The following is a 22,211-nucleotide window of genomic DNA, read 5'->3' as shown; positions in this document are numbered from 1 at the left end:
GATAATAAGAAACAATAATAATGATATCTTATTTCCTTAAAGAAACAATCAGAGATTAAATGGACGATAATTGGAATAAATGCTAATTCCAGAAAATAAAAGCATTCAGTCTAGCCTTTGGAAATCTGAAATCACATTATTATTGCTTTTGGATTTATTGTGACTTGCAAGTACAAGGATTTTTTAATCTCGTATTTGCTTTGGGGAAATGGATTCTACATGCGGGATCTTGACCCGGGAGATGATGAAACTGGGGCACTCTGCAAGGAGGTGCAGAAATAAAGAAATGTCAGAACTCCATAAATAAGTTTGTTATTTTCATCGGTAATCACACTAAAGAGAAAGAAAAGCCATTCAGCCAGTAGTAAATTAAGAATCCGGAGGCAATAAAGTTGAAAAATCTGCAAATATCACAGAGAAGAGACATTTTGGGAAATTAAAATATTGAATAAGAGCGAGCTGCCTTTTAATTTGTGGAATTCCAATAGACCAAGGAAATGTTAACTATAGAGTATGAGCGAACAGTGTGAATGCATATGGCTCTTACCAATGGCATGCCTTTTAATGCCCTTTCTTCCAAGAACCTTGATGGTTTGTAGAAGTTACCATATAACAGAGACCACTTCTTCAGACTCGTATATATATGCTTAGGTCCAACCGTGTCAGCCCAGAAAACAATACCACCACTGCCACAAAAGAATGACAGCCATTGGTTATGGTGCCCAAGAAGATGTTTACCATCAAACTCATAAATATTAGGCACGAAAGCAGATTAAATTATTTGCAGTTATAGCTCACTACACAAAGCCTCCAGAGTCTACAGCTCAAGTCCAGGAAAGTACCTGTATTTCAACATAGCTATAGATTTCATATCAGAGAATATATTACAAGCACCAGGAATCACCTTCCACTAATTCCATATGCCTATGATAGGAATACAGCTCGTAGCACAAAAGAGACCTTTTTTTCCATTGTGCCGGCAAGGACATGCAAATTGAATGCAGACTACAATGCACTAACGCAGTAATTAACTGGGATACAACAGAACATATGTATACATGCTCAAAATATTAGGAAGGAAGCAGAGGAAACATTTACAATGAGCTAGTGTTTTGAAAGAGATCAACTAGGAAAGTTTTGCCCACAAAAATACTCACCGATAAGATGGGAAACTCATTCCCAGAACAGATGCGATATCCAGATCTGATGCTCGAACTACCACTCCCTCTTCAAGAACTCGGCATGCTTCATTCGCTATTGGAAAGAAAATCATCTCCACAATCTCTTGGTCAGAAATGCTTATTGGCTGTCCAGACATTCCAGAAAACAGACATTAGGAAATCTTTCAGAGAAAATAGAAAAACAGCTATAATGTGTCTATAGTAAATTTTTAACACCATCTCTTTTGCAAAACCATCCTAATGCTGTACCATGTCATTGCATGCTAAATCATTGCTATATATAATTGTGAAGCAAGGTACCTTTCCATTAGGCATAATATTGGTAAGCCGCTGAGACTCCTGTATAATTGGTATCACAGAAGGATCAGGTTTTGGCTTGCTTCCCTTCTCATAAATGTAGTATCCTTTTCCATTGTTTTTACCTGTGTATGAAGTCCACATACCACGAATGAAAAATTGACTAAGTATAGCATCGCACCAAACAAAGGAGCAACTCTCTTTGAGAATGCAATAACAATCTTTACCATTTCGTCCACTTTTAATTAAGAGATCAACTAATGGAGACTTGAATGTGCGATCAGGGAATGCAGTAGCAAATTCTTTTCCCACTGCAACAGCAACTCCATATCCAGCTAAATCCTGAAGCCTGAAAATGCAACCATATAAGTACATAATTTATCGTCACCCATCTTTAATACATCCAATATGTGAATAACATGCATGAACTGGAGAACTCTATTAGGAAAAATTTGTATAAGGCAATCCTTGACATTGGTAACAAAAGCCAACGTGATTTTAGAGGACAATTCTTATAGGTTTTACATGGAAAAATATTTATATAATGTTTAGTTACTTAAATACAGCATAACATATTTTCAACAATGTATTTAAGGAGAGTATTGTCAAAGAACTATTCCACCCAAAAACTCAAGCTGTTAGGTGAAGTTCCAAGAATAGTTCTGTATCTCTAACACATTCTTGGACGCCAATGCCCATTGAGCTTGAAGCATGAAGAAACAAACTTTACCTTGTATTGGAATATTTAATTAATAATAAGGGGGTGACCAAGGACTAAATCTAGACCTTTCAATCTTGGAGGCTCTGATACCATGTCAAAGAACCACTCCACCCAAAAGCTTAAGCTATTAGGTGAGGCTTTAAAAATAGTTTTACATCTCTAACAAGTATTTCTACAATTTCAGGGGTTGATGTTCACGGATATGGTACTGCATAAGTGTTTGTTGCAAGTGATGTACACGTGCAGTAGCAAACTATATATGCACATCAAACAAAGCAAAAGCAGACTATAATAACAAGGAGAAAGCATTACTGTAGAGGGCCCATAGGGAGGCCAAAATTGCAGATCACTCTATCAATTCTGAATACATCCACACCTAGATTGACCAGAAGATGCGCACCCTGTGCATAGGGAAAGAAAGTACGATTGACTGCAAAGCCAGTGCAGTTACCCACCACAACAGAAACTTTCTTTATAGATTTCCCAACTGTCATGAGATCAAGGATTGCTTGTGGAGAAGTCTTGTCTGTACGTACAATCTCCAGTAGAGGCATTATATGAGCAGGACTGTCCACAGACGAGGCACGTCAAAGATAACATACATAAAAAGCCATTAGAGTATAAAACAGTGATGTATGAGCACAGGACAAAACCCAGATATTTAAATAGACTACCTAATTTCACAAGGCAATATTGCTGATTTTAATTATTTCTTAAAATTTAAAATTTATAGCTTTCCAACATGATGTAATATAACCAAACAGTTAAAAATCCCATCTCTTCTTTTTCCATAATTTAACAAAACCTAGAAGAAAATGCAGCAAATAGTATGATCTTCTCAGTGATACAAATTAAGATGAAACAAATAAAGCATCATAAGATAGAAAGCATCTGTCAGCACTTAGAGGCCTACTTGAAAATAGCTGCATTAATTCAAGATGCATAGAGTTTGAGTGAAGATGTTTGGATTGATGAAGTGTGTACTGAGAAAGAAGAGATGTCTGACCTGAAAAAGTGTGCACCTATAATGCGATCCTGAGCACTGGTCTTCTTTCCAACTAAATTGAGGTCAATAGTAGATGTATTTGTAGCCAAGATGCAGTGAGGAGGACAAGCCTTCTCTATTTCACTAAAAATTTTTTGCTTCAGAGGGATACTTTCAATAACTGCCTGTAAATTGAAGAAACCCTATCAAATAACTTTCGATAAACACCACTAGTCTTGCAAATTAACAATATATACTCAGAAGAAATGGAATTAGGAGAAAATGCAATGACCAAGAAGTCATCTGACCAAATATAAAAGTCATCACCACACCCCTCAGTTAACCAACCACAATCACAAACATATGTGTACACAAATTAATTTCAAGATCTCATTAAGAATTAAGAAAAACTCACCTCTATGACCATATCCACATCTCTGAAATCTGAGTAGTCCAGCACACCTTTAAGCATCGAGAGGGCTTTGTCTGCCTTATCTGGTGACAGCTTTCCCCTAGTTACTAACCCTCGGACATTTGCTGTCAATTAAAATAGTTTATATTGATTTGTTTAACATGGAAAACAAATATAATAGCAAGATTAAGAATTGTGACATTATGGAAATTTTTAATCTAATCTAATTCCTATTTATGGATGGTTATTTGCATAAATGGGCTTCTACTGATGCAGAATAGGATAGACAAAGAAAAGGAAGAAGAAATTGAACAGAATCAGGCGAAGAAAAGGAAATAGAATAGAGAAGTAGCAGACAACAAGGGGAAGAAACAGTTTAGGAGAGAGAAAAATGATAGGAGATCAGTTATCTTAATCATATCTACCAGCGGGATCAACCATTGGATGGACAGACTTCATAGAAACCCAAAATAACTTCAAGTTATGAAATACTAAATAACACCTTAGATTTAACCCTAAACCAATTAATAATCAGACAAAAAAAATTCTTGTATCCATTACCATACAGATTAATGCCATTTCCTAACAAACAAAAGTAATTGTAATGAGAAACAAAATAATAGGCGAGGAACAAGGTCAAGCAGGCATATAAGCTATTAATATATGCTACATGCTAACATAAACATGGCTGTTATAATTCGTATGCTATACAGACATGATTTTGCTTGCCTGTGCACATCCAAAATCATGAAATATAGTCCAGTTGTTTATTTCTCTGCTGCATAATTAACGAAAGGAATTATTGGTATATCAGTGGCAAAGAACTGGCATATCAGTGGTTCATCTTTCTATGCTAATTAAATAACTTTGACAACTATTTTCTGAAAATACACAGGAAGAGATTGTTTGTGGACATAATGTCTTACCTAAAGAAGCCATAGTTTTACTAAATAAGTAATTCGATTGTCAATCTCATGACAAGTAATTACCTTCTACCATCTTTATTCCTTTCAGAAGATATTCAGAGTTAATTTCCTTGAGAACAACATAAATGCCGCTCGTGATAAGAGCCGTAATTATGCCAGAACCCATTAAACCTCCACCAATGACAGCAACCTTCTTTATTTGCCTTGGTTTGAGCCCAATATCAGAGACATTAGGCAACTGCCAAAGTTTAAAAAGAAAAGGACAGATACAAGAAGAAAGTTAAAATTACACAAGTTAACTTAATCTGTACGCTAACAAAGAAAATTTTTAGCACATTTAACAGGGAACAGAGAAGAAGAAACCAATAACAATATAAAGATTGCAAGACTTATGCTAAGTAAACGGAAGATACTATCCAGGAATTATAGAACCTATGAGAATACGCTTTGTACAATCTTTTGAACTATGCAGAAAGATAGCTTAGAAAGCTACAGTACAAATCTCCAGTGTTTTGTGGTCTGTTCAACTTGATGGAGCTACTTATTTAACAGCCATGGGACTACCACAATTCATTGTGCCGGAATGATTACTAAATTCTAGATTCCGAAGACAGCATGATGATTAAAATGTCAAAATAAACTGATCCAGTTAATCCGTAAAAATTGTCCAAACAATATGTAACTCATCTAAACCATGTTTCAGACCATCTGGCATTAAACTATTATATAATCTCCATCCTAACTAATAAATCTGGAGTTGTCAGCCACTAACAGCCAGCGTGAAAAAAATTTCTAAAGCCAAGAATATTGACTTTGATTAGTACACTGTACCTTTGATGTTGTGCGCTGGGCAAAAAAGACATGAATAAGACTTTTTGCTGTGTCTGATATTACTAACTCCTTGAATACTTTTGCTTCCTGCAAGAACCATTAATCCATTAGCATGTATATGAAGAAGCCTGTCCAAAACGTATTCTTGTGACACCATGCGTGCTCCTTCACACAGAAGTAAGCACAGGACTTATAGATAATAAAGTACCGCACACACTAGCACTTCAAAGCAAACATCATTTTTGGATGATTGGAAGAGTACCATCTAAGGTGAACAAACAGTAAGTCCCAACCCTAGAAATACCTTTAGAACTCCACTATATCCTCCATGAACAACACCATCCTCAATCACATCAAGACATGCCTGATGCTGAGGCATATTTGGAGCAGTCTTCTTGGCCTGTTGTCTGGCAGCTTTCAGTAATTCAAGTGCTTCAGACAGGGAACCAAGCTTGTCTGTCATATGAAGAGAACGCATCCATGGTTTGCGCCTTTCTTTGATGTCTAAAGCCCATTGCCTAGATACTTTCAGCAGTTCTTGAGAAGACACAATAACATCAACAAGACCTAGCTTCTTCCCTTCTTCAGACATGATTGGTTTGGATGTCTGCAGCATATTGAAAATAGTTAAATGATAAATGCTTAAAAAGGTTAGATTTTAGATGGTGAAAAACAAATTTCCAAAGTAGATACAAGATAGAGAATATATAATACATCATTGTTTTTCCCAAAATCATACTACTAGTGCCATCCTTCTAAGGATACAGAATTACTATATAGTCAACCAGTTTGAACCTCCATGTAGAAAGGAAGTAAGCTGCTACTAGCAAACCTCCCAAAGACTTATTGTTGGTCTTTATCTTTTTTTCTTTCCCCTTTTCTCTGTACCAATAGCAATCATCAAGAAAGGATTTACTCACATTAGCTTCTTCTAAAATTTAAATAGAGGGCTTACCAGCATCATCTGAATGGCCTTTGGCAGTCCTACAAGCCTTGGAAGACGCTGTGTACCTTAAGAGAATAACCACAGTTTTAAGAGTTCAGCCCACAGTTGCAAACTCATATATAAAAGATTAACAACTCACTGAAATGAAAATATATGTGCTTGTGCTCATAGGTAACCACTAATACCTCCAAACCCAGGAATTATTCCAAGACTCAACTCAGGCAAGCCAAGTTGAGTTTTAGGTGCAACAATACGAGCATGGCATCCCTGGACAGGAGCAACTTCAATCAGTAGCCATACAAACAGCAAAGATTATGACAATCAAAATGAAATCGTAAAGAACTGCTGCTTGGCAGTTAACACAAACCATTGCTAGTTCTAAGCCACCTCCAAGTGCTAATCCTTCTACAGCAGCAACAACAGGCTTCTTGCAATCTGTATTTGTGAGAGAACATAATCTCATAATGAAGAATCAACTATTGAATAAATATAAACATGTTAAATCCCAAATTGTTAAAGAAAAGCAAGTCCAAATTTTATTTGAAAATCTAGAATTGAGTCCATAAAGTAGGACTAGCACCTTCAATTGCATTGACCACGAGATCAACAGAAACATCAGGCAAAATTGAAGCATCCCCTGACACGACACGAATAATATACTAAGAAACTTTGATAAGTCAAATCAATAGCTACTTTTTAAACTAAGTAAAATTAGACTAGAGCTAACACAATAAATCAATAAATTCATACCAGTCTGGTGAACCTTTTGCATTACACTGATATCAAAACCACCTGAAAACCTCCCATTCTTGCCTTCACGAACAACAAAAAACACACAAAAAGAAAAATCATTAACAAAATGTAAAACACAAATTCCAATAGAAGTATTTAATACAATCAAAATTGATAATAGGAAACTAATAAAGAAAGCAACTTCATCCACCAAAAACAGATATTCACCAGTCAAAACAATAGCTTGAACGTCTTTTCTTCTTGCAGCCTCAGTGAACTTCTCCTTCAAACCCATAATAACTGGCCCACCGAAAACAAGAACCGATCACATACAAATCATAAAAAATTAAGCTTTTTAGTTTTTTTTTTTTCTTTCTTTGCAGAGCTCAGAGATAGATAGAGAGGAAGTGTTTTACTTGGAACGGCTAAGGCGTTAACAGGAGGATTAGACATGGAAATGACAGCAACGCCATCGTTTCCAACTTCCATGGTCACATGAGGCTTTGCCATGTTATGATTCTTTCCAGATTAGCTAAGATGACGACGACGACGACAGTAGCTCTCTTGCTAATAAAGAAGAAGAAGAAAGAAACTATCTTTATAGAAAGAAAAGATCAAACAATTGGAGGGCAGGAACCGTGTAGTGTTTAGTCTTCTCTCTTATTTATTTATATGTTTTACGTAAAATGTATGATTTGACTTGGTGAAAGTGGAGAAATGGGCCATAAATAGAGAGGGGAAATCACGTGTTTTTCCTGTAACTGAAAATGAATTAACTGTAAAACGCCTGAGGTCTGATTGGTTGGGTTTCAGTGAACAGGTTTTGATTTATCCAGCTCTTGATTCACTTGATATCATCTATTTTTTGATTTTTTTTTCCTGGAAGTGGAAGTGAATTGGCAAGTGCGCAATAAACGGCGTCGTTCATATCTCACCTACCATCTTTTTGACTGATGTATAGGAAAGTCATCGAGTCTATGCACGTTTGAACGAGAGAAACCTCAGTCCTTAAAGCAAAGAAACTTCCTCTGAATTCCCTCAACAACCATTTCTTTTGATAGAATTCCTTCAACAACCATTAATACATCACTTTTCTGCAAATTGCTTGAAACTTGTATTGCATATGCCATATCATAATTGTTCAAAAGAACCAATCATGAAATTCTTGAATGTGGAATTTCTCAAATTTTGGGAATTCTTTTATTTTCTTTTTAAAGTCCTAAAAGTTGCTCGTGTTTTAAAAGGTCGTTAATTATTATTTTTGTTAATCCCTTAATCCATATCGATAATGGGGTCGATCAAATATTACATTTAGGTCCTTTAATTTATTTTTAGTATCCTTAGATTCAAAAAGAATATAAACAAACTAAAATAAGTTTTGAGAGAGGTGGAAATGGTTTATGCGGAAGAAGAAGGGATAAAGTTACCAATTATGTCAAAGGCAACTGATGTATTAAATATATTGTAAAATATTATATATATATATATATATATATATATATAACAATCTTTGAAAAATGTTTCTTTTTTTTTCTAGGTGGTATCTTTTCTATTTTTTTTAACTAATTCTCTCGATTTAGACATATCTACTCAAAATTTTCTCTTCTTATTATTTTTTTTTTCTCCATTAAATCTTTTACCATTATTTGAGCTCCTTTAATTAAATATTTTGCTACTCTTTCAACTTCTTTGTCTTTTAATCTTTTAACGTACTTTCAAATTTTTACTTTTTTTTTTTTCAGATTTTTCATCTAGAATAAACATCAGCAACAGCACAAAAAACACAGCCGTTATTGGCCGTTGAAGCTCCATAGTGGTTTTATTGATGCCTTACGCCAACTTGATGGATTTCAAAGTTAGAAACTTATTGCCAATTTGTTTTTGTGTGCAACAGTTCCTTTAATCTTCCAGTTCAGTTTTCTAGATATGAAAAGAAAGAACGAGAATTTTTGTGAGTTTATAGATCCAGTTGGGTTATTTTGTGGCTGCATTTTTTACTTTGATATTTTTTAATTTTAAGTTTCTCGAGATGGATTTTGATTGATTTGAGTCCTCTAGGCAAGTATTACTATAATGTTTATTTTTCTATTTAATATGATGAAAATGAAATGAGTAGGGCATATGTATGTTGTGCTTTCTTTTTTTCTTTTTATTGGTATTTTGTTCCCTTTCATAGTTGCTCTCTTAAATTTTCTTTTTTTCTCCTCTTTTTTGGCTACATAATTGTTCTATCTGAAATGGGTTTGATGGATTCTCTTATTTTCTCCTCTTTTTTGGGTATATCCAGATTTGTTAATTGCATTCTTGTGTATGCTTTGTGCACATTTTGTCTTTGCTTTTTTTCTCTTTCACTTGATTAGTCTCATGTGCATATTTTTCTCTTACTTTGATTTTCTCTCTTTTAATTAGTCTAATGCCTAACATCATTATTGATATGAGTTGTTATTTTCTTTCATTTCCTCTCTGTTTTATTCAATTTTTTTGCAATTCCCTTGTGGAATTTAGTTGGTGATTAATAATGCAAATGCCTTGCATATTCAACAGGTTCATGCTCATTTTGGTTTTGGACCACCTTCTGCCTTTTATTAATAAATTACATGGATAGCTTTCTCTCTGCCTACAAATTGCCTGTAAGTTAAAGCTTAAACACACATCATTTTATATGCTATATTTCTTATAACCTTATTCTCACATTGCTTAATATTTGCATTGGTTGCAATTACATAAAGGTAAAACTTGAATGATGCAGTTATTGGTCATTGTATGTTTATCTATTGCAACCAAAATGGAGGAGACTGAAGTTCCATTTTTCCTAATGTACAACGGATTTTTATTCCAATAGTAGCTATAATAAAGAAATTTATGGGTGATCTCTTTTAACACAACTTTAATATCTATGCATACTCCTCCTTTCCAATCTATTTATTTATTAAATTATAATGTTATCAAACAATAGGACGATATACACTTTCTTCAACAAATGCTAGCCGAGTCCATGTCAATTTAGACATACCTGAAGCTAAATTATTGTGCACAAGGTAAAACATGTTAAAATGGTCTATTTTATATTGTTTACTATAAAACTCTATTTTTATTAACCAAATTCTTTTTTAATATCAATATCAGACACATAGAAGACTTTAAAATCTTGCCAACACGTAGTGCGGACGAGGAACTATTAGAGCATAAATATTTAGAAACAGAACAACCATAGAGGAAATAAAGCAAATCATATGGGAATCTGAGACTCAGGTAATTCAAAAATCTAAAAACTATATCTAACTAAAATATTATTTTATAGCACTATACCTTCTCGCTTAACTATAGGAGAAAACATTAATTGTCAATGCGAGAATAAGGCGCATCAATAACACTTTTGGCTGGTACTACTTAGCTTGTGATATTTGTAAAAAGAAGTTGGAAAATAAAAATTCCAATTACTGGTGTGATGATTGCTTCAGAAAAACAAAGGTTCCAACTCCAAGGTATATGCATCTCAATATGTTTTGAAAAAAATATCATAATTCACCTATTAACAGCTATTTTCCCAATCATCTACAGGTATAAATTACAAATTGAAGTTGAAGACTTCACATGAGTTGCATCTTTAGTCATTTTTTATAAAGAATGCCAAAGTTTATTTGGAGTACCAGCAATGATTACTAGACAACAGGCCAACAACCATATGAACTTCCACTATTATTCAAGAAAAAGAAGCCAAACAATTTGTATTTCATATTAGATTAAATGATTACAATCTTAAAGAAGGTTAGAAAAAATTATACAGTTACAGCCGCTTTTGTTCCTAATGACTAATTAAAGAAGCAATACAACTTGCAAAAAAGTAACCAGGTAATCAATCTATTAAATATTGCATACAAATCCAATAACACTATCTTATTAGAAATTGCAAGAAATAAAAAATCTACTGAAATTGCTGAAAACACTAAAAGATAAGCTAATGGAAGAATCTGCCACATCTTTGCAATAAGAACCAATTACAAAAAACACAGTTGACACGTCGTCCCAAATGCAAAACAAGAAACAACGGCTTCACTGATCAAGCCCAATGGTGTTTAATGATTGGTGGAACTCCTTTTAGCTTTATTGGTTGTCACTTTTTTTTATTTCATTTGCAATTCTATATTTCGGTATTGTTATTTTTACTAGAATTTCATGATTCCTTAAAGGATTAAGTTTGATTGCTTTAGTTATCAGCTTTTATAATTATGTGAAATTATTGTTGCACTCTATATTAATTAATGAATTTATAGGTTTCATTTGAAAAAGTATTACTTGCCATTTACATTTCAATATTTTTATTATTCACAAAGAAATGAAATTAGAGAGTATGCAAAATATTTAAAAAAATTCTATAAACTAATACTATTTTACCTAATTATAGTGTTCAAATTAAAAATTAAATAAATTTCATTACTTAAATAGTTGGTACAAAAAATTTATATCATTTAATAAAAAATTTAAATCTATTAATTATTGTTGATTTCGTTCAATATTATTATGAATTATATGTTTAGATTCATATTAAAATTTCAAGTTTTTAAGGATTTTAAATGCATACATTTATTTATTTATAATGGGTCAATTAATAGTTAGTCTATTATCTCATTTTAATGGTTGTTTCTGATAAAACAACCAAAAACAACTAAAGGAAAACTAAAAAAAAAAAATCACACCATATTTTTAAAAAAATTTAAAAAATAATATTTCTAGAAAAAAATTTACAGAGTAAAAATAATATTCTTGATTGATTTTAAAATATTTCTAAAAAGAATAAAAAAAATACTAATCCCTCATTCGGCGGGTAGAAAGACTAGATTACATTATAATTATATTAACTCATATCTCAAACCTCAAGTTTGAATTGTTTAAAAATTAAAGTCAAGCTTTCCGAGATAACATCATTATTTTCATATTGAGTAAATTATATTTTCCTTCTTGAGGTTTGACCATATTAATAGTGATTTTCCTTACATGAAAATTAATATTTTTATTATTAAATTTTGATTTGAATTATTGTAGTTTTTTTTGTTAACAGTTCAATTAGAAAATTTAAAATATCAAATTTAATAAAATTCAATATTAAATGAAAAAATTTCTCTAGATCTTAGAGTAGTTTTAACTTATTAAAAAGATTAAATTATTTTAGAAAATAAATATATATACTGTCATAAATGTATGTTAAGATTTTAAATTCAAGATGTTAATGAGTTAAAAAATATTTTTCTAGTATATAGATAAGTATATGAAAATCTAATAATATGTATGAGCTCTTTTTTCATTTTCATTAGTTTATTATATTAATGATTATATAGAAAGAAAAATAAACTATTAGAAATGATCGAATCTCTTTTTAAATTTATTATTTTTATATTTAAAACAAAATCAATATCAAGAATTAATTAATTGCTAATATTATTAGATAATACAATTTAAACGTGCTAAAACCAAAACAACTAGAGAAAAGATCAATTATTTTTACTTTTTAGAAATAAATTTTGATATTATTATTAGAATTATATATCTTATCACTAATTTTGAATGAGTCCGATACTATTATATTACTAAAAATATTTGATTAAAAATATTATTTAATTATTTTGTGATAGTATATCTATGTTAAAACTATACAAATTTAATTATAGTTTAATAAAATATAATTTATTAAATTTATAGTTAATATTTAATTCAAGAATTAAAATAAATAGTTATTACTAATTAAATATTTTTGACGAAATAGTAATTAAAAATAAATTTAAGAATGTAAAATGTTTGATTTTCAAACAAGGAAGACAAAACTGTGATATGGTCAAACATCAGGGGAGGAAATGTAATTTGCTCGCCTTTAAATCCTCTTCCATTTTGATTCGAGAACTAGGACAGAATCACTAGACCGCATCAAACTCAATAGCAGGAGACAACAATGGCGTCCTCAAAGATTGTCTCGAGATTGTCATCTCGGTTAAATTCCTTGTCTTTCAAACTCAACAAGAACTCGCTCTCCCCTCAACTCTCTTCCCTCACGTCGGCCCCTTCTTCTCCTACAAGACGCCTCTCTCTCCTCTCAAGGTTAAATTTGCTACAAATTTCGTTTTCTTTTTTTAAACTTTATGTAAATTTGCATTGCCACTACAGGTCTTCTTGTGCAATTTCTTTTTAAAGGTGCAATCTTTTATTGATAGGTTACCTGTGGAATTGAGTTCTGTGGGATCGATGTTGCCATTGCACAGCGCGATAGCTTCGTCAAGATTAGTCTCCAGCTTGTCCAGTGAGTCTGAAAGCTGGGGTTTGGTGCCCCAAGGTGTGTTCTTTGTAATCATTTTATTTCTTTCATGTGCTTATTGAGTTTCAACTTCTATGCACGCCACCTGTTTGCTTGTTTTCCCCAAAGAAAAATAAAACCTGCATTTGCATATGCATACTTTATCCCATGGAGCATATCCCAAACATGAGATTTATTTCAAACTCTAATCGCTCCAGCTGTGGAAAGATATGCACAAAAGTTGGTTTCTTTCTTTTTCTTTTTTTATTTCCTTTGTTAGCGCATTTTGCAAGGTTTTGAGCTCGTGAATCTGCAAGGTGCTACGATGAAGATTAGAGATAGTGCTCGTTTAGTAATGTAATATACTATTGTAGTTAGATGACTAATATCACAGTGACGGAGATTTACGATAAAAGTTGATATGCCATCAACATAGACTTGTGACCAATCATTGTTGTGTTTTCAGTCATTGATACAAATGTTATGTCATTTCTGGAAAATCAACTTTTATTTTGTGGAATTGGAGTTCAGTTTCTGTAAAAGATTTATTGTACCATGCTTTGCGATGTAAACAAATTTTCTTGTCTATGTCAATTTATACTCCTCAATGTTAAGCAAAATTTAATATACCCAGATGTTTAATTCTTTGGTCAATACTGCAAGTTGATACATTAGGTATTTAAATCTTTCAAAGAGGTGAAAGTTGCAAGTTTATATGCTGGTATAATGTTGGTTGGTTTTAGTTATTTGGTGATGTGGTTGCCATTTTGTTGGGCCCAGGAGTCTTGTTTTAGACAAACAAGAGGAGCAAGTAACTAACCTCTGAAAACAACAAAATCTTCAGTAGCAAAATATATTTGAATACAATTTAGGGTGAGATCTGTAATTTCATAGGACATCAGCTATCTATTTACTTGACTTGTGTCTCTTTTTTCAGGTATCTCGATGCCTTTATGACAATCTCTTGCTGCAGCTTATATATGAAGAAAGCAAAAAAGAATGTTGGAATTGTCTTTGTTCTGATCTCAAAACCTAAAATTTGGGAACAATTGTTGTCTAAGTAGTACCAGGTTTTCGAACTGTTTGTTCCATCTTTCTTAATGTCCGTATCCAGCAAGCTGGATAAATTTTTGTTCAATCATATGATGAGTATCTTGCATCTGCTTTTATGACAAGTGCAGGTGAATGGAGCTGTTAGCCTCTTCTCTTCCTGAGTTTCTAAGTCACACACGGCAAAAAAAAAAAAAAAAAACCACTTGTATATTCTATTTTCAGCACTCCGTTTTATTTCTTCTATGAATGTTATAATTGGATGAGTGAAGACGTCAAACAGTCAAGAAGAAGGCAAAGCCTTTTCCTCTCCGCAACTCCTTTTCCTACTTGAACTGCTTAGTGTAGCCCCAGCTAGATCCTCAATGAGCGGTTTGGCTTTTTGCTCTGTCCTGCCAGTCAAGTGGCTTTCTCAATTTGATTCTGCTTCTCTTCGTCCAATTTTCCATATAAACCTGCACGTCATCCGTCAATCCAACTGGTTTTGAACATTGTTCAGGATTAATGTTCATCTTTATGCTGCCATAAACGCTGTAATCGATTGTCATTCTCTAAAACCAGTTGGAATCTTTATATTCCTTTTATATATGTATGTTCTTAAGTTAATGCAACTTGCATGACTTAGAATGAAGAAGAAGTACCGTATTTCCTTCGACCGATCCTAAATAAATTTTAACATTTTAAAATCTTTTCGACTCAGAAAGTGAAAAAGCACCATGGCAGCTTGTTTTTCAAATATTCTTCTTGTATTATTATCGGGTTGAGTTCCCTCTAATTGATTGGAGGCAATTTGTAACTCTTCTGAGTTGATGAAATCACCGTTATATAGATATGTGTATATATATATATATATAAATGAAAAATAAGTCCACCTTATCAGTTCCTCGTGTCATTTTCCAACAACGAAAGAGTTTTCATGGCAAGTTCGTAATTTGAACTTATCCTTGCCAGTTTAAGCTTCTTAAAATATTAGACCCATATCAGCTAAGAGGAGCTCTCATAACGGCCACATGGCCTCCTTCACCTTCGACACTCTGCAGCAAAAACATTGCTCTTCTATCATTCTCTGTAAGTACCCATCCTCTTTATCCCCATCATCCTCATCTCTTAATACCCTCAGTTTCCTTTGTTTGTCTCATTTTCTTACCTTCTCTCCTCCGAAGCACACACCTTTTTGTGTACTTAAAGCACATGTTAGCAACATTCGAACAAAGATATCCATTCAAAATGATCAAAGTCCCATAAAGACTATAACTTTGGGAGTTAGAAAAGAAAATGGTCCTGGATTTTCTTCTTTAAGGACTGGAGGTGAAAGGGTAGAGAGACAATTGTTAAATAATATTGTTGGTTCAGTACTGGATGAAAAGATTGACACGAAGGATAAAAATACAAGAAAGCGTTTGGGTTATAAAAAATGGAGGGACTTTGGCTCTGGAAATATGTCTACTAGGTATAAAGGTGCAACTAAAGAGAGGAAATATATGGATAATCAACTAATTAGTGGTAGAATGGAGAAAAAACCAAGAAAAGGTAGTGATAATAAGGTGAAAGAAGAGAAAAGTGGAAAATGGTCCAAAAGAAATAAAGGTGATCCTCAAGAAGTGAAATTTAGACTGGAGTTAGACAAATGTTGTAAGAGGGGGGATGTAATGGCCGCAATTCAACTATATGATTTAGCTCAAAGAGAAGGAATCAAGATGGGGCAGTACCATTATACTGTACTTTTGTATCTTTGTTCCTCTGCTGCTGCAGGTGTTGTTCAACCAGGAAAAAGTGGTCGTGGTGGTCGAGCCTCAAATTCCTTAGCGGTCTCTGATGAAGTTTCTAGTGCAAGTGTGGTGGAGTTCAGAGAATTAAGAGATAAAAATGATGTCGATGCTACTGAATCAGACACTAAGATTTTGAATAACGTGAATAAAGTAATTGACAGTGGTAGAAATCCTGGAAGTAAAGATAAAATGGAGCTAAAATCTAGTAATAGATTTAATGATTCAGATAGCACTTCGAATGAACGGAAGAATTTATCCCAGATTCCAATTGTTGTTAGTGATTCGAACTATCAACAATTGGAATGTCTAAGTTTCCCTGCAAAGAATAATGATGGCAAATATCATGATGGTAATGGAATTCTGGTAAGTGAAGATATCAAAAAGTATGCTCTTGAGAGAGGATTTGAGATCTATGAGAAGATGTGTATGGATAAGATCCCAATGAATGAAGCAACCTTGACTGCTGTGGCTAGGATAGCAATGTCAATGGGTAATGGTGATATGGCCTTTGATATGGTGAAGCAAATGAAGCTGTTGGGACTAAATCCTAGATTGCGGTCCTATGGTCCAGCTCTCGCTGCCTTTTGCAGTAGTGGAGATGCTGATAAAGCATTTACTGTAGAAAAACACATGTTGGATCATGGTGTGCATCCAGAAGAACCTGAGTTAGAGGCACTGTTAAGAGTAAGTGTCGAAGCTGGTAAAGGTGACAAAGTTTATTATTTGTTGCATAAGTTGAGAACTAGTGTGAGAAAGGTCTCACCCTCAACTGCAAATATAATTATTGAATGGTTTAAAAGCAAGGCAGCTTCAAGAGTGGGGAAAACAAAATGGGATAAGAGGGTTGTTAAAGAGGCAATTGCAAATGGGGGTGGAGGATGGCATGGGCAGGGCTGGCTGGGTAAGGGAAAGTGGACGGTTTCTTGTTCATCTGTTGGAGTTGATGCATTTTGTAAATCTTGTGGGAAGAAGTTGGCTACCATTGACCTTGATCCTACAGAGACAGAGAGTTTTGCTGAATCAGTTGCTTCTATTGCCATAAAGAGAGAAAAGGATTCAAGCTTTCAAAAGTTTCAAGTATGAAAGTTCATTGATTTTGATAATAATATTCTGAAGATTAATGAAGGGGAATAGAATAATTTTTTTTTTCTTTTGCAGAAATGGCTTGACTATTATGGACCCTTCGAAGCTGTTGTAGATGGAGCTAATGTAGGTCTTCTTGGCCAAAAGAGATTCATTCCATCCAAGGTATATCATCCGATGGCTTAAAAAGACATATGTTCAAAAAGTCAAACAAGTTTTCCTTTTCTTCCTCTCTATTTTATGGTGGACTCTGTAGATCAATGCCATTGCTAACGGAATTCGCCAGAAGCTTCCTTCAAAAAAGTGGCCACTTATCGTTCTGCACAACAGGCGAGTCACTGGACACAAGATGGATGAACCAGTAAATAAGTCATTGGTTGAGAAGTGGAAACATGCCGATGCACTTTATGCAACTCCTACTGGATCAAATGATGATTGGTAAGAATTATATTCAGAGAAAATACGTATACCCCCTAAGACAAACTAGAATTCAGTTTTACGTCAACTTTCTAACTTTTACTAAATTTCAGATAATTTTCTCATAGACATAAATAGCATATGAAGTGCCACAAAGGTAATAACATGTACTCCAGGTACTGGTTGTATGCAGCTATAAAGTTCAAGTGCTTAATCGTGACCAATGATGAGATGAGAGACCATACATTTCAACTTCTAGGAAATGACTTCTTCCCTAAATGGAAAGAAAGGCATCAAGTGAGTAAAACTCCTTAACAGTCAAAATATTCTATTGTAAATGTTAACTTTGAGTAATCCACCTCTTCTTCAAAACTTGGCTTAAATAGGTAGTTTAAATAGTACTGCTTATTCGAGCCTGAAATGCTTGATCTTCGTCTTATGTCTTAAAAAGTGTTTCTCTTTTCTTGGCAAAGGTACATTTCGGTTTTTCTGATGCTGGCCCAGTTTTTCACATGCCTCCTAGTTTTTCTGTTGTAATTCAGGTGAGAACTGATCTTTGGTTCAGAAGGCAGTGAGTCCTGGTCCTCACATGCTTTAAATTTTTTAATTGTAAGCTAAAAACTGGTGTCTGCATGTGTGCACTTGGTGAAACATTTAACAGGAATCAGAGAATGGCCACTGGCATATTCCGATTGCATCAGACACTGATTATGAACCAGAAAGAGCATGGTTATGCATCACACGTGCTAAGTTACCTCTGCCACGGAAAGATTCTATCACTATCAAGCCTGAAGGTAATTATTGTACAGTTACTTGCTAGTTCCAAGTTCAAATGTGGCAACACAAACCTTTTGAAGTTTTGATCCATAAAGAACCTCACCAAGTGCATGCTTGGCCATCATCACTGAAAAGAAAGCATTTTTATGTGCATAAGCATTTTTATGGAGTCATCACACTACAGGATGTCCAAATACCAGAAAGAATGAAGCTTACTTTTGGAAAAGTATTTGTAAGTAGCAGTCTTTATACAGCCTAAGAGGAAGGGATCTGAGACACTGAGTCTTTGGAATTACTATTGAACTTCTCCCCATGAAAATCATTGCAAATCTTATGCTCTCTCTTTGCCAATTCCAGGCTTATCTTTCTCTGACTCAGTTTTGTTGTCTTAATTATGAAGTCTATCTATCTATCTGCCTCCTTTTATATTTAAATCATTTTCATTGTGCTTAAGCTGTAGTGCTTTTATGGCTCATTTGCATTTGTCACTTCTAACTTGATATTCAGCTACTGATGTGTTGCATATTCCAACGTCAAATGTTCCTTTTAGTTTTTTTTTTTTTTTTTTTTTACTTCCTTTCCCTTCTTTCTGGTGGCTTTAATGCTTGGCTGCAGACTTATATATATCTATTAAGAAAGATCCACTGACATTCGGAGTTCTTTTGTACCAACTAGAGTCCCAATTTGTTAAACGAAGCAGTGGGCAAGCTAAGTTGCCTACAAAAACTAGAGTTAAAGCAAAGCAAGGCACATTGAATCATGGAAGTGATGAAGATAACTCCCCTGAACAAGTCTACAAGAATCTAAGAAATATTCTGTCGGCATCTGGATTCACAGATCATCGAACAGTCTTATCAGAAATTGAGGCAGCAGAGAAGCTTGGTGACTCTGTGATTGACTTTCAGATCTGATGTTAATGGTCTCTCCTTCAGGATTTCAAATGACACCTGCAAAATAAACTTGGAATTGTAAGATCCTCATACAACCATGAAGCAAATGCCGCAGGCCCATTGCTTCAAATTGTTCATCTTCTGGCTGTTTTCTCGAGTTCCCAAGTCTCTTACCATTCGGAGGTTAATATTTAGTCAGTTAATTCTTTGAGTAACAAATTTCTCAGATCACCCTTTTAGGAAACCCCCTTGTAAAGTATTTCTTTTACTTCCATTTAAAATGTATTCCAGGTGAGCAATAATATGGGCAAGGCACATGCCCATGGCATTAAGGTGCTCAAAAAGACACAGAAGGCCTCATTGTATATTACATTTCCAAATTATATTGTTCTAAAAATGATTCTTTTCATCATGTTTATGTGTCGGATGATTCATGTGATTCTTGAAGACCCATTTGGCATTTTTAAAATATAATGCAACCCCTTCTCTTTTTCTCCTGGTGGAAAAAATTGTAATCATACAACTTTATTATGTTGTTTTGCCAATTATTTGGTGTTTTTACTTCCTTAAAGGAAAGTTACTTTTATTGCACGGAGTTCGTGGATAGGTTTCATCACTATGGACTAAGATTATTTACAACCTAAACTGATTCACGAACCTAAGTTAGCATCCGTCGATTTTTAATCCAGTGAAGAAATTTTTAACAGGTGTCATCTTCTAAGTTGATTAACAAACTCTTGAACAAATCTAACTGATGATAAAATGTGAGCCAATGGATGATCCTGTCAGTCAGTGCCTGCACTTTTTTCAAAAAAAAAACAAGAAGAAAGAGAGGAACAAAAGCTCACGGGATAGCAATGTTGTTTTGTCATGTTTTGCATCTTTTATACATGCTGTAAAGAATCTCTCTTTAATGATATTTTTGCCTTTTTGCTGGTTTCATTCACTGCTCCATAATGGGATTATCACGAGCCTCCAGTTACCACTACTCTCTCCTTCTGTCTGTGTCTCCGCACAGACAAAACTAGCATCCACCACTAGTTTAACTAGCTAGCTAGTTCACACTATCCTTGCACTGTTTTTCTTTTCTTTCTTTCTTTCTTTCTTTCTTTGTTCCTTCCTTTTCTTTCCAATTTTTAAATTGTTACATCTTCTTCAGCCTTAATTTCAAAACCAAGAGAAAGAAGATGCAGATAGCAAGAGCATCGCCCTGTAAAAATTCAGAAAATGAATCTGAAAACGTTATGCGTTTCGACAAGTCGCTTCAAGTACTTACATCTATTGGTTTCTTTTATGTTGTTCCTTCTCGGACTTAGCTTTTTTATTTGTGTGTTCTTTCTGTGTCTGTAGGAACTTAGAGACTTGCGTTCACAGCTGCACTATGCAGCAGATTACTGTGAATCAACATTCTTGAATGCCAAAGAGAAGAAAATGCAAGTCCCGTTTACTTGTGTCTTGGAAATGTTATATGATGTGGTGTGTCAAAGTGTCATCCTTCAAGGCACTAATTAGGCTAACTTATGCCAGAAATTATATTTTTGCAGGGTTGTGGACAGCACAAAAGAATACGTATGCAGAGCTGTGGTTGCTGTTGTTGATCATCTCGGATGCGTCTCTGCTAATCTAAATCGCAGCATTTCTAATACTAATGAGTTTTCTGAGGCTGAACTTAGGATTGATACCCTAAAGCAAGTAAGTACCATCTAATTCCTAGCTCTTCTATTTTTGCATTATAAATTGTTACTGTGAGCATTAAAATTTCATTTAACATGCTCTCTAATATTCTTGTAGAGGCTTCTTTCATGCGAAAAATATGCTCACAAGGTTGCTCTAACCAGAGTAAGATGGCATCCGAATATGCCAAAATTTCATCGCCGCTACTTATCAAAACGTAACCTCTTTTATATCCATTACTTTTCTTCTGTTCAATTAAGAATTAACAGTCTGTTCTTGCCTTTTGTTTCCAAAAGAAAAGAAAGGGCTTGACAAGGTTCAAAATTTGTCTTTCTTTTTTTTTTTGGAGCAGCAGCGATCATAAGTGTGGGCAAGTCAAATGAAGATGTGAAAAAAATGGAACCCAGTTCTGTAGCTTGTGAAAATATAATAGATAAACGTGGATTTGAAGCAGCGGACTTGCCACTTTTCTTGTATACATGCACTCAAAAATCATCTTTTTCTAGGAATTCATCCACTAAAACTATTGATAAAGATGACTCCAGTTCAGCTTTAGGTACCATATACCTCCACTAACAAAATGTGTATTCATGTTTGATCTAATAATATTTGATGTCAATCTCATTACTCTTTCTGTATGTAGTGTTGCCTGTTCGCGACGGCGTTTCAATACTATCTAAAGACCTAAATCCCACTTTTCATTTTCAGGTGAGCTGTCAAAATATGCATGGTTGTTTTACTAATAATCTAATCTCACTTTCAATTTAGTATAAACTTAAATATATTGGTCTTCGTGTTGATGTCTTGGTGGGTGCAGCAAATTTCTCAGAAGCATGGACGCTACAGCTTATTCAGAAAATCAGTACACAGTAATGAAATCTTATCGCTCATTCGAAGAATCAAACGAACAACATAGAATTATTTGAAAAACCCATGTACATTTTCTTCTGCTTACCGAGCCATCTATTGGACAGTGATGATTGTATCCAGAAACAAGTTGCAGATTTGTATGTTGTTGAGTTGAGTACTAGTTCCAAGTGATAATTATGTGAGGTTCACAAACAGCATTTCTAGTAACACATTGGGAATTTTCCTTTCATATTGAGATACCCTATTTGGAATTAAAATCATAGGATCATGCTTTATGCCAAAGGTTATCCACTGAAGAAGTTGAAAAAGAAAATGTTCTATTGGAAATTAAACCCTCTTATGCCTATATTTACAAGGTACACATGTT

The 22,211-nt window shown here is 33.9% G+C and overlaps 4 protein-coding genes across 7 annotated transcripts; 3 read left to right on the top strand and 1 right to left on the bottom strand.

The window, feature by feature from the left end:
• Nucleotides 1-2: 2 nt before the first annotated feature.
• LOC8268345 (peroxisomal fatty acid beta-oxidation multifunctional protein AIM1) lies at nt 3-7,969 on the bottom strand. Its single transcript, XM_002514233.4, has 18 exons — nt 7,448-7,969; nt 7,260-7,331; nt 7,050-7,112; nt 6,880-6,936; nt 6,667-6,734; nt 6,485-6,566; nt 6,309-6,364; nt 5,658-5,960; nt 5,354-5,440; nt 4,586-4,760; nt 3,600-3,721; nt 3,206-3,369; nt 2,512-2,766; nt 1,706-1,827; nt 1,482-1,603; nt 1,158-1,306; nt 548-686; nt 3-260 (listed from the first exon to the last, which is right to left on the bottom strand). Exons 1-18 carry the CDS (start codon nt 7,539-7,541, stop codon nt 216-218), a joined length of 2,175 nt encoding a protein of 724 aa, XP_002514279.2. The 5' UTR covers nt 7,542-7,969; the 3' UTR covers nt 3-215.
• Nucleotides 7,970-12,875: 4,906 nt separating this feature from the next.
• LOC8268346 (protein NONRESPONDING TO OXYLIPINS 2, mitochondrial) lies at nt 12,876-14,489 on the top strand. Its single transcript, XM_015716218.3, has 3 exons — nt 12,876-13,121; nt 13,235-13,353; nt 14,252-14,489. Exons 1-3 carry the CDS (start codon nt 12,976-12,978, stop codon nt 14,269-14,271), a joined length of 285 nt encoding a protein of 94 aa, XP_015571704.1. The 5' UTR covers nt 12,876-12,975; the 3' UTR covers nt 14,272-14,489.
• A 137-nt stretch (nt 14,490-14,626) lies between these two features.
• Nucleotides 14,627-19,712, top strand: LOC8268347 (proteinaceous RNase P 1, chloroplastic/mitochondrial). 3 transcript variants are annotated; one of them, XM_002514235.4, is made up of 7 exons: nt 14,627-17,210; nt 17,292-17,381; nt 17,473-17,654; nt 17,810-17,930; nt 18,107-18,175; nt 18,295-18,427; nt 19,086-19,712. In XM_002514235.4, the coding sequence occupies exons 1-7, from the start codon at nt 15,375-15,377 to the stop codon at nt 19,319-19,321; spliced, it is 2,667 nt and encodes an 888-aa protein (XP_002514281.2). In that variant the 5' UTR covers nt 14,627-15,374; the 3' UTR covers nt 19,322-19,712. The 3 variants fall into 3 exon arrangements, 2 of the variants coding, with proteins under 2 accessions (XP_002514281.2, XP_015571702.1); XM_015716216.3 differs by having other exon boundaries at nt 19,111-19,316; XR_001534870.3 differs by lacking the exons at nt 18,295-18,427; nt 19,086-19,712 and having other exon boundaries at nt 17,827-17,930; nt 18,107-18,180.
• Nucleotides 19,713-20,224: 512 nt separating this feature from the next.
• On the top strand, nt 20,225-22,073 carry LOC8268348 (probable protein ABIL5). 2 transcript variants are annotated; one of them, XM_048371991.1, is made up of 7 exons: nt 20,225-20,568; nt 20,651-20,733; nt 20,845-20,992; nt 21,092-21,191; nt 21,330-21,530; nt 21,618-21,682; nt 21,792-22,073. In XM_048371991.1, exons 1-7 carry the CDS (start codon nt 20,488-20,490, stop codon nt 21,888-21,890), a joined length of 777 nt encoding a protein of 258 aa, XP_048227948.1. In that variant the 5' UTR covers nt 20,225-20,487; the 3' UTR covers nt 21,891-22,073. The 2 variants fall into 2 exon arrangements, with proteins under 2 accessions (XP_048227948.1, XP_015571665.2); XM_015716179.3 differs by having other exon boundaries at nt 20,227-20,568; nt 21,327-21,530.
• Nucleotides 22,074-22,211: the final 138 nt, after the last annotated feature.

The sequence above is a fragment of the Ricinus communis genome, chromosome 3 (genome assembly GCF_019578655.1).
Source record: "Ricinus communis isolate WT05 ecotype wild-type chromosome 3, ASM1957865v1, whole genome shotgun sequence".
In the NCBI taxonomy this organism is placed as follows: Eukaryota; Viridiplantae; Streptophyta; class Magnoliopsida; order Malpighiales; family Euphorbiaceae; genus Ricinus; species Ricinus communis.
The sequence above is the reverse complement of the archived record's forward strand: the minus strand, read 5'-3'. Positions and strand labels throughout refer to the sequence as shown.